Here is a 12145-nt window from a genome sequence, read left to right on the forward strand (position 1 = left end):
GTCCATGGGACACAGATAATCCCCCCTTTTGCATATTATATAAAGTTATTTTAAAAGGGACCTAACTAAAGAACAGTAAAAGTGACACTTCCCAAATTTGTACTTGATCTGAGTTTTGTATTAATAAGTATTGCGTAAAAGTTTCATTATCTTTGGCTGAGGCAAACTTAAAGTTAGAGAATGGAAACTTTGTAAAGGGCATAACTCAAAAACATTAATATTAAAGCTACCAAAGTTCAAACTTGGTCTGTATTTTATGATGGCAAGCAATGTGTATAATAATGTATAAGTTTCATAACATTACGTTGAGGCAAATAAAGTTAGAGAACGTTAATCAGCTTTGAGACTCACTGAAGGATAGACAGACAAGGGTGTGTATGGCGGAGGCATGAACAGTGAAGAGTTGAGTATTTTGAACTGATTAATCTTGTCAACTAGAGGCTCTAAAGAGCCTGTGTCACTCACCTTGGTCTATGTGCATATTAAACAAAGGACACAAATGGATTCATGACAAAATTGTATTTTGGTGATGTTGATGTGTTTGAAGGTCTAACTTTACTGAATGTTCTTGCTTATCTCTAATGAACTTTGCCCATTAGTAACAGAGAAAATTATTTGGTAAAAATTTTAAAAAATTTACCAAATTAATGAAAATTGTTAAAAATTGACTATAAAGGGCAATAACTCCTTGAGGGGTAAATTGACTATTCAGGTCATGTTGACTTCTTTGTAGATCTTACTTTGTTGAACATTATTGCTGTTTACAGTTTATCTCTATCTATAATAGTATTCAAGATAATAACCAAAAACGGCAAAATTTCTTTAAATTACCCATTGGGGGCAGCAACCCAACAACCAGTTGTCCAATTCATCTTAAAATTTTAGGGCAGATAGATTTTGACTTGATTAACAATTTAACCCCTTGTCAGATTTGCTCTAAATGATTTGGTTTCAGAGTTATTAGCCAAAATCTACATTTTACCCCTGTTCTATTTTTAGCCATGGCAGCCATCGTGATTGGATGGCCAGGTCATCCGACACATTTTTCAAAGTAGATACCCCAAAGATGATTGTGACCAAGTTTGGATTAATTACAGAGGAGAAGATTTTTGTAAAAGATTACATAGATTTACGAAAAATGGTTAAAAATTGACATTAAAGGGCAATAACTCATAAAGGGGTCAACTGACCATTTCGGTCATGTTGACTTATTTGTAAATCTAACTTTGCTGAACACTATTGCTGTTAACAGTTTATCTCTATCTGTAATAATATTCAGGATAATAACCAAAAACAGCAAAATTTCCTCAAAATTACCAATTCAGGGGCAGCAACCCAACAACAGGTTGACTGATTCATCTGAAAATTTTAAGGCAGATAGATCTTGACCTGATAAACATTTTTACCCCGTCAGATTTCCTCTAAATGCTTTGGTTTTTGAGTTATAAGCCAAAAACTGCATTTTACCACTATATTATATTTTTAGCCGTGGTGGCCATCTTGGTTGATTGACCGGGTCACGCCACACATTTTTTAAACTAGATACCCCAATGATGATTGTGGCCAAGTTTGGTTCAATTTGGCCCAGTAGTTCAGAGGAAAAGATTTTTGTAAAAGCTAACGACAACGGAAGACAATGACGGAAGACGCCGGCGCCGGACGCCAAGTGATGAGAAAAGCTCACTTGGCCTATGGGCCAGGTGCACTAAAAAAGGGTGAATGTAGAAATTCATTTTTTTTAATATTTGTACTATTTCTCCTTAACCTGTATACTTATATGTGTAAATCAGAACCAAATCCTGTCTATTTGTAAATTCTCCCAGACAGTCCCTCAGAACATTAACTTTGTATACCTATCTGTGTAAATGAAAACTAAATCCTGTCTATTTGTAAATTCTCCCAGACTGTCCCTTAGAACATTAACTTTATATCCACCAGCTGTACATGTCATTTCTTCTGCTTTCCTCCAGGCATGTCCTAATCCATATACCTTAAAAATAATAAAAAAAAAAATCTTTTCATCTTTTTTTAAGTACTGTAAATTCAGAAATTATTGCATGCATTTATTATTGCGATTATTCAAGAATGATTTAATTTTAGATGTAACATGGTTTCTGATTGACTGACGCTGTTTTTTTTATCAGCTCATAGACATAATTTAATCATGTGACTGTGACATCATCAACGTTTTTTCATGGTTTATTCGGGTTTTTGAATGGAATTTTGAGTTAAATTATAAGAAATGACTGTAATATTTTTCTTGTCTATTCGAAATAATATTTAATATTTGGTGCACACTTTAAAATAACCCGCTACATGTACATGGGTTATTCAGTGTGCACCACATTTTTTATGTTTTTTAGAATAGACAGAAAAAATATTAATTACAGTCATTCCTTAAAAATGGAAAAAAAAGCAAATTTAATCATCGTGATTTTCACGATTTCCAAAAAAATCTGCATAAAGGTCTTTGATTCATCTAACACAATACAATTTCTTATTAATTTGACACTCAACAAGTGACATTGTTCAAATAATAAAAAAAATCTAAATTTAATGTATTCATTAATTGAATTACCAATGGGCAAATAACATATGCCTTTTGTAATTTATACATGTATAATGTTTATAAATGTAATGTGAGAGTATCCTGCTTCAAACAGACTTTTTTTGCCAAACTGACATACTGAGTTATATGTATACTGCAATACTTTATCAGATATTACTCTACATAAACATGTCACCCAACAAAGACATTTTCTGAATCTGACCTAATTTTACATTTTGTTTAAACTTAAAACTGATGTGTCCTTGGAAGACGAACAGGCAACATCTATTTCAACATCAAACCAATAGCCCCCCCCACATGTGACGAATGTACAAGCCACTGTCGCCAGTGTCATTTGGATGCTTTTATTTTGATACAATTTATTAATTTCCCTATTCCTCCAAACTATGCAGGTATTTTTAATTGTTAATTTCTGTGTCTTTTTGTCTCTTGTGGAGAGTTGTCTCATTGGCAATCATACCACATCTTCTTTTTTATATATACTCTTATTGTTTAAAATCTTATTGAAAATATAAATTACAGTATCAACCAAAGATAAATTAGACATGATAGAAAACACCTTTATGTCTACCTGACAATTCACAGGTAAAAATTAACAAGATAATCAAAGAGCAGAATGCTCTGAGGGATACGATTGCCATAGTTTTCATTGACACATGCATAGCAGTTCTGCCAAGTTTTCATTAAACAAATGCATGAGATTTGGCCAAAATTCAAAAGATCAAAGAGGAAAGAAATAGATCCAAGAATACTGTTGCAAAAAAAGCATGAACATGCGCGAGTCTCAAGCATTTTTGGCTGGTAACCCTGGTACAGCTGGATAGTATTATTCTCTAAACTAATTCAACTGCACATGCAAAATGTAACAATCTGAATAGTCACTCAACTTAAAGAATAGCCAATCCCCGTTACAAGTGTATGAGCCATGTACTTATTGTGTTTTATCGAATTATAGTTATCCTGTACCATTGTAAACTCGTACCATTAAAAAAAAAAAAACTTGAACCATTGCTAACTCTTACCAACTTATTTAAATGCATTCAAATGGTGTTAAATGATGAATATACATGATATACGTTACTTTCACCCAATACCTCTTAAGTCTGTAAAATGTATATAATTTGAAAGTACAATGACCAATTTGTAGCTTATGTTCTTTGTTTATTGGATAGAAAATACTGTGGCAGATGTAGATAATTAAGGTATATACAGTTTCACCCGAAGAAAATTTTTCATGAATAATAAAATCTTAGCAGTTAGTCAAAATGATTGCCAAAATTATTTTTAGTCTATAAATACATGAAATAAATGTAACAATGAAATTTAACTGATTCCTGTTAAGGGGGTCCGCATTTTCCCCGCAAAAAAAGCACATGGCTTTCAACAATTGTAAACATAGCATTCAATTTGTGATCATGGATTACAGCTTTAATTAACTTAAATTGGATATATACATATTAACATGTTCAATTTTAATAAGGTACAGTTAAAGCAATGTTTTAACTTTCCTCTGGATTAAGTTCTACAGTGGCGGATCCAGAACTTTTCCTAAGGGGGAGCCCGCTGACTGACCTAAGAGGGGGCCCGCTCCAGTCCATCTTCGCTAGCCAAGGGTTACGATCCACTCCCGCTCTCTTCACCCTTGGCAGATTGAGCCAAGATTTGTGATATCAATGTTGCGCCATCTATCGGAAGTTTAAAGTCACGCCCATTCCGAATAAATTATTCTTGACCAATGGTAGCACTTGAACTCTTCAATTTGGAGATAAAAACACGGTAGCGTCTAGATTCTAACCACTTGGTAAAGCCGGAAACGAAAATATATGTCAATATTCATGCATTTGTGCATGAAACATACACAGAAACTTCTATAAGTTGATTAAAAACATTCAAGTTGTCACTAAATATAGTCCTATGTTTAGTGATGTAAAGACTTGTTGCACAATAAACACGTGGCAATTGTTTACAAACACTTTCAACATTTACACGTGATCATGTTATAGGCGCTTTTTGATTGGATGCAGCGAGTATCTACTGCAACCAATAAAAATCCTTACCTTGTGTCTCCGAAATATTATCTCAATCCGCCAAGGGTGAAGAGAGCGGGAGTGGATCGTAACCCTTGGCTAGCGAAGATGGCTCCAGTCATGCTTCAATGATTCCCTTTATTATCAACCAAATTTTTTCCACAAAAAAAGGGGGGCTGGATCCGCCTATGTTCTAGTTTGAAAGATCAGTTAAAACATTAATGCTTTAAAACATTCTTTATTTTTGTCTAAGTTTTCATTTAACTCCTGTGTAAAATTCAAGTAATTCAACTTTATTTCTATTAAGTTTACAAACAGAAACCCATAAAACATCATATTTTTTATATATTTTTCTGAATGTTACGACTTCCCAGTAGTACAAGTTAACTTTTTTGGTTCCAATGCCGTGGTACGAGTTAACTTGCTTCCGTATCTTATCACCGTAATTCTAGGAGGAACCCTAAACTGGACCCCTATCATATTGTGTTCACTTATCGCTACACTGACCTTCGGTGCGAAGCTATATATAGAACGGCGGACCAGTTTAGGAGGAACCCCATTTCTTACTCTTTAATTATTGAAGTTCCTTTGGGTCAGAGGGCATGACTCCTTTCCGTACACACTCCTCTGTTTACATTGAGATCGTTCTTAATATAATACGACGTTTACAGGCATTAACGAGTTAATTCTTCTTGACGAATACTTCGAGAAGGGAGACAACTCGAAACGATAACATGGAAGATTCCATTTCTGCTGAAGGGGTGTTATAGGTAATTTTTACGATGAAACATTTATTTTAATTTAAATTATGCATGTGATTTAAAATTATGCAACAACAATAGCCCTCCATATGCCGACAGACATAGAAAGAATCCCATGAGTTTCAAATTAATCAATGAAGCGGGGAATCACTCAATCTGATACCCCTTGAAATCAGGAAAACTACACGCATGTGGGGTCTCACTAATTAGCGACAAAAAGCGTCAAGAAGCGACAAGAAGAAAAATAATAAGTGACAAAAAGCAACAAGAAGCTATTTAGCGACAAGAATACATTTTGTTATCACATACATTAAAATATTTTTTAGGATTATATTGAAAGATGAAGAAATAAAAAAAATTCGATGAAGAGATTGTGTACTTTTTATTATCATATTGATAGATGTAGAAATTAAACATGTGTAAGAGCAAAGGAAATGTATAGTTTTTAATTCTAAAAACGCATAATTATATGCGAAGTTCGTTTTCTTCGACATTTCGTAATTCTCCACTATCTATAGTATATGTTCAGTGAGTACTTCTTAGTAACTTTGTAATCATTATTAGATATATTTTCGATTAGTTAGAATCTAATTTAGTACCTGATTCTAAAATGTCTTTTGACATAGATAAACAGTTAACCAGAAATAAAGTAATTTTAGAGGGTAATATTGCTATTGTAATTTTTAATTGGTCAAAAACCATACAGATGGGTAATAGAATTTTGAAGATACCATTGATTGAAAATACTAGTTCTGCATTATGTCCACTGAGAGCTTATAGAAATATGTGTAAATTAATTCCTGCCGCCGGAGATAGTCCAGCCTTTTTATTTCCTAGTAAACACAAGTTAGTTCCTGTGACTTATACAGATTTTCAGCGGTATATTAAGGAGTTTATTAGTAAGATAGGCAGGAATCCACGACTATTTTCTACTCATAGTTTCCGCCGAGGGGGTGCGACCTTTGCTTTTGAATCTAAGGTACCTGCAGAGTTAATACAAGTTCATGGTGATTGGGCAAGTGATGCCTATAAATTATATCTTCAATTTTCTTTATCCGAAAAAGTCTCTGTTGCTAAGGCCATGACTAAATTTATCCCTTAATTGCAGTAATGAAGAAGAGGGTGTTAATCTTATGTGACTCTATTGGGAAATATCTGGATGGGATGAAAGACACGGTTGTACAGAGTTTTAGTGGAGCTAATTTAGGTTACATTAAATATGTTATTGATAAGGAGTATATATATCTTCATGAGTTTGATAGCTTTTCACATGTTATTTTACATTTTGGTACCAATGATATAGAGAAACATTCTATAGAGATTATTTTATGTAAATTTAGAAATTTGATATATAGTGTAAGAAATAGAAATAGAGACATAAATATCTTGATATCTTCCATTTTACCGCGACCAGTTGATTTTGTTCAGTTAGGATATAAGGTTGTTCAGATTAATAAAGCCTTAATTGGTATTTGTAAAGAGGAGAAAATAAGTTTCATTAAGTCTTATAGAAGATTTTTATTTAAGGGCTCTCCTAAAAGAGATTTATTTGCAATTAAAGATGGAGGTTTGCATTTAAATGAAGCTGGAGTTGCCCAGCTTAAGATGTGTTTTATTCATGTCATTTCACATTTGTAAATTGTATATGTTTAATTATGCAGTTGTAATTTATAGTATGTTAATTCTGATTTGTTCATATTTTGTAGATAACCATTCTAGTATGTGGCTTACAATGAAGTTCTTTATTCGTTGAGTCAGAAGATTTTCAAAGAAGTAACATATTCTTTGGATCTTCAGTAGGAGATTTACAAGAAAGTATCGTTTTGATTTCTTGAGTCTCGTCAGGCTTACACAAGTGTATATCAGTTTGTGGGTCTGAGTTATTCTTATTCTAAGAGTGTTTTGTTTTGTTTTAAGAATATAGTTTTCTTTTTTTTATTATTTATTTTTCTTTTTCTTTTTTTTCTTTTTGTCTTTTGCGGGCTTGTTTGGCGGTTTATTTTTGTAGGGCCCGCAATTGTGTTTACTCTATGGCATGTATGTGTATAAATTATTTGTTAAATGAACTTGTACAATAATTTTCGGCCAAAATAAAAGTTTTATTTATCTTGTTTTATATTCTGAGCCAAAGATAATTGTATAGTTTTTAATTCTAAAAACGCATAATTATATGCGAAGTTCGTTTTCTTCGACATTTCGTAATTCTCCACTATCTATAGTATATGTTCAGTGAGTACTTCTTAGTAACTTTGTAATCATTATTAGATATATTTTCGATTAGTTACCCTCCCACCCATCCCTAATGTTTAATTATTGTACTTGTGAGTTTAATATTGACAGATTTAATTTGTGCGGTTTATTTTTGTAGGGCCCGCAATTGTGTTTACTCTATGGCATGTATGTGTATAAATTATTTGTTAAATGAACTTGTACAATAATTTTCGGCCAAAATAAAAGTTTTATTTATCTTGTTTTATATTCTGAGCCAAAGATAATTGTAAACGCTATAAAATGAAAATAAAAACAAAGATTTGTCACCTTCCTTTTGAAGGATTTAATAAAACAAAAACATGAAATATTATTTCCTTCCTAACTGTACAATTATTTTTTCCTGATAGGACCAACATTAGCTGTGGCTTCACTCTAAGGTAATACACAATTAATAAAAGAGCAACAAATGAGATTAACTAGGTGCGTGTCCTTTGTTTTATTGCAACAATAACATCCATTAACACCTTCATCAATTACACGCACCAGAATATAAAATTATTGTACCGAATAGTGAACACCTGTTGAAAACTCAAGATTGTCATCAGTTTCCTTTAATCTTCAATCTATATGCATAAACATGATAAATATCGTTAAATGAGACAATACACTAAATAAAATGATGAAAAATATTCACATTTTAATTATGTTTTCCTCTTGTTTGATTTCAGTTCTTAATTTGTATTTCACAATTTGTGTATGAATTTTCTGGACAATTATGCACAAATAATGCATTTTGCAAGTTAATTATATATTGTACAAAAATGGTTTTAAAAACAAATAAAAAGACAAAATATACTTCCTGTGATACCTTATAAAATATCATGTAAATAAATGTAGCAACTGAATAAGATTTACAAGTTTCATTTTCCCCCCCTATCAAAATTAACTTTCCTGTCGTTGAAATTGTTTTCTTTTGCATATGTTCTTAACATTTATTTCGAATAAGTAATATAAATAAAAAATGTTTTCTTGTCGCTAAATAGTTTCTTGTTGCTAATATTATTCTTCTTGTCGCTTCTTGACGCTTTTTGTCTCTACAATTCTTTTTGTCTCTAATTAGTGAGACCACGCATGGACATTAATACATAAACAAACCGCGACTTGCGATTTGGAACAAGAACGTTTATTAAATGATATGATGAATGGTTCTCCATTTCTTTATGAGAGTACAGTATCAAATATCAGTTTCATAACGGTAAAATATAGAAATACTCCACTTCAGTTCTTGTGACAGAAATAGAATTATCGATCGGCTTTCAGAGAACTCTCGCAAGTTATCAAAATTTGGGAATTCCCTCTGACGTGTTTCTAAATTTATAAAAACACTAAATATAAATACTGTTTAATTCTGATTTTCCGTATTGTTAAAACACGCATATAAGTCAAGGAAAATATCATACATGAAGATTATTTGTAAAACATTACAGGAAAGTTGTTTATGTTCAATTGTTTTGCTTGTTTTTACCTTTTAAAGCAAGACAATCATAAGAATCTGAGATGTTGCCGAATGTTTAGAATAAAACGAATGACGTGAGGGAGTGTGTCATAGGGTCAATGGTAAAAGTCTACAGATTGCTTGACAGCAATCGTATCCCAAAAACAATCAATATCTTTATAAGGACATATTTCTTATAGGTTTTAACATCTGTTGTTTTAAATTAACCAATTAGTTATACATTGTGTTTATACCCAACCAGCTAATACTTAAATCATTTGTATCAATATATCATTACATGGCATTACAATGTAGTAAAACAGAGGAATTAATAGAATAACTGTAACCAAACAATCATTGGAAGGAGTTTACAACATTCTGAGCTCAGAATACAACTTATATTTACAAATTATTATATGTACATGGAATCTTTTGTATACTTTTAAAAAGATTCTAATTTTGAAAGATAATCTTTGTGATGCTTGTTGAGGTGGTACCTAACACTAAAGGCAGATAACTCTGTAAAGTCAGCTAAATGTTTTAATTACGTTGTGTTGTAAAGGGAATATTAAGCTTCTCAATGATAAAAAATTTATAAGGGATCCGCTGAACCCAGTGTCTCGCCTACTTTTGCTGTAAATCGCAGGCTCAACAAAAATGAGGGAAAAAATCAATAAAAATTTTCCTCTTGATACCATCTTATGATTGTAAGAAGCTTCTGTCTAAAAATCTAGGATAGTTAATAAATCTAATGAATGTTTTGAAAACTTTAACTGCAAACTGTATGTAATGTTAACTTAAAGAAAAGTCCATTTAAAAATAAAATACAGAAAAAATGGAGTTATTTTTTTACAAAATTTACTTCTGGATACTGTTTTATGATCATAAATAAGCTTCTGTCCAAGTTTGGTACACACCCAGGATAGTTTAAGAAAGTTATCAAAATTTTAAAAACTTTAACCACAGAGTGAATGTAATGTTTCCCCGCAGAAAAACTAAGTCCATTTAAAAGTAAAATACGGAAAAAATGGATTTGTATTTTTACAAAATTTACTTCTGGATACTATCTTATGATCATAAACAAGCTTCTGTTCAAGTTTGGTACAAACCCAGGATAGTTTAAGAAAGTTATTAAAATTCTAAAAACCTTAACCACAGAGTGAATGTTATGTTTCCCCGCAGAAAAAAATAAGTCTATTTATAAGTAAAATATTGAAAAAATGGAATTTTATTTTTACAAAATTTACTTCTGGATACTATCTTATGATCATAAACTAGCTTCTGTCCAAGTTTGGTAGAAATCCAGTATAGATTAAGATAGTTATTAAAATTTCAAAAACTTTAACCACAGAGTGAATATTTGTTGACGCCGCCGACGACAACGACGACGACGGAATGTAGGATCGCTTAGTGTCGCTTTTTCGACTTAAGTCGAAGGCTCGACAAAAATGGTATTTGTCAAACTGCTATATAACCAGTGTAATTTTTCTGACAAAACGGTTGGTTCAAAATTTAGAAATTTTTATATTTTTGTTAAATATGTTAAAGGGTCGAAGTAAATACATTATCAAAATTTTATGAAAATTAAACAGCCAAATAAGTTTTAGTGAAAGTGTTGGGTACCACCTTAAAGACACTTGATCATCCCCAATTACACAAATGCATCTGCATGCTTAAAAAGGAGAGTACAAATAATAAAGTGGCATGCATGAAAATACTCAATCAAAGAGCTGATAGCTCTGAAGTGGAAGAAGGTGAATAAAAAGTAACTTGAATTACCATAAAAGCAGCCCCACTTACCCAGGCTGCTTTGTTCCATTATTGTTAAAATGTATTTTTTTCTTCAAACAAGAAAAGGTCATAAGTACATGGATTTCCCATCCGTACAATCTCTTTCCAGTGTTCTCCCCAGGATTTTTGGATAGCGCTGTGGTAAGCGCGTGATTTTCCACAATTCTCAGTAACTTTGTCGCGTCGCGCGGTTGGTTTGTAATTGATTTTTTATGTGTTTTACCCATATTATGCTATTGATGTTTTCTCTTGTAATGATGTCCTCATCATGCTCATGGCAGTTACCCTTTGTTTGCTAATGTTATTGTCTGAATATAGACATGATAGAAGAAAAGTCTTTTTCTCCATTGTAAATTCATATAATCCTCATATTATTATCTCTCTGTAAAACCCAAGGAGAAGTCTTTTCCATGGTGGGTCTTTACCAGACTGCCTATGTGAAGATTTCTTATAACTAACAGGTGATGTTTCAGAACATGTAGGACCAACAATAAAGTCATTGTCAGCTTCTGTGAGAAAGTTTTCAATGACAAGATTGGTATTTTTTACATTTACTTTTATAAACATTTCTAGCAAAGTGCAACTTTGCAATAAAAATGAGTCTAGTATTTTAAAGGAAGAAATGAACTTGCCCTTTCAATAATATTCAAATGTTATCAAAGATTTGCTTAAAAAAAGGCTAAAATATTCCAATTATGAATTATGAATATAACATGTATGGGCCATTGCCAATTATTGTAATTGTGTTTGTGCCAATAAAATATTTGTATATTTGTATTTTGTATTTGTATGAAAGAAATCCTATAAAAATATTTTAAGGATATTTTTTATTTTAAAGGTAAATTACCAATCAAATACATTATGTATGCCAATTGAAGCAATTACCACCTTTAGAGGTTGTGTTTGATAATTCTATAAACATTTCAATACTTCTTTTAGGTCTTTCCCTCCTTAATTATCTCCCTTACTGGCTGACATAACTTCCTGTTTACATTTGTGGCCTTTTTAGCATTAAATACTATTCCTAATCCAAGCCATCCTCTGATTACATTAAATTTAAAGCAGTATTTAAATAATATATATTGATGATTGGTTGACAAATATCGATATTTCATATATATCTACACAAAATTTTCGTTTTGTCTTATTCCCTTATCCATTTGAAATAGAGCCACAGATGGACAAGTAATTGTTATATTCGGGTTTATAATGAATCCCTTGATAACAGGGTTGCCTCCTTCAAACAATTCAGGTTCGACAGTTCGGTAGTAAACGCGAAAAAGTAATGATA

At 31.8% G+C, this 12145-nt stretch overlaps 1 protein-coding gene across 1 annotated transcript in view; it reads right to left on the reverse strand.

Annotated features, from left to right (window-relative positions):
* LOC134692877 (procollagen-lysine,2-oxoglutarate 5-dioxygenase 1-like) overlaps window positions 1-12145 on the reverse strand; it is a 58655-nt gene that overhangs the window by 35692 nt on the left and 10818 nt on the right. Inside the window, exon 3 of the mRNA XM_063553493.1 lies at window positions 1854-1990. Coding sequence (XP_063409563.1) covers window positions 1854-1951 — 98 coding nt within the window. The 5' untranslated portion in view covers window positions 1952-1990. The remainder of the gene's footprint in view (window positions 1-1853; window positions 1991-12145) is intronic.

Source organism: Mytilus trossulus, chromosome 12 (assembly GCF_036588685.1).
Source record: "Mytilus trossulus isolate FHL-02 chromosome 12, PNRI_Mtr1.1.1.hap1, whole genome shotgun sequence".
NCBI lineage: Eukaryota > Metazoa > Mollusca > Bivalvia > Mytilida > Mytilidae > Mytilus > Mytilus trossulus.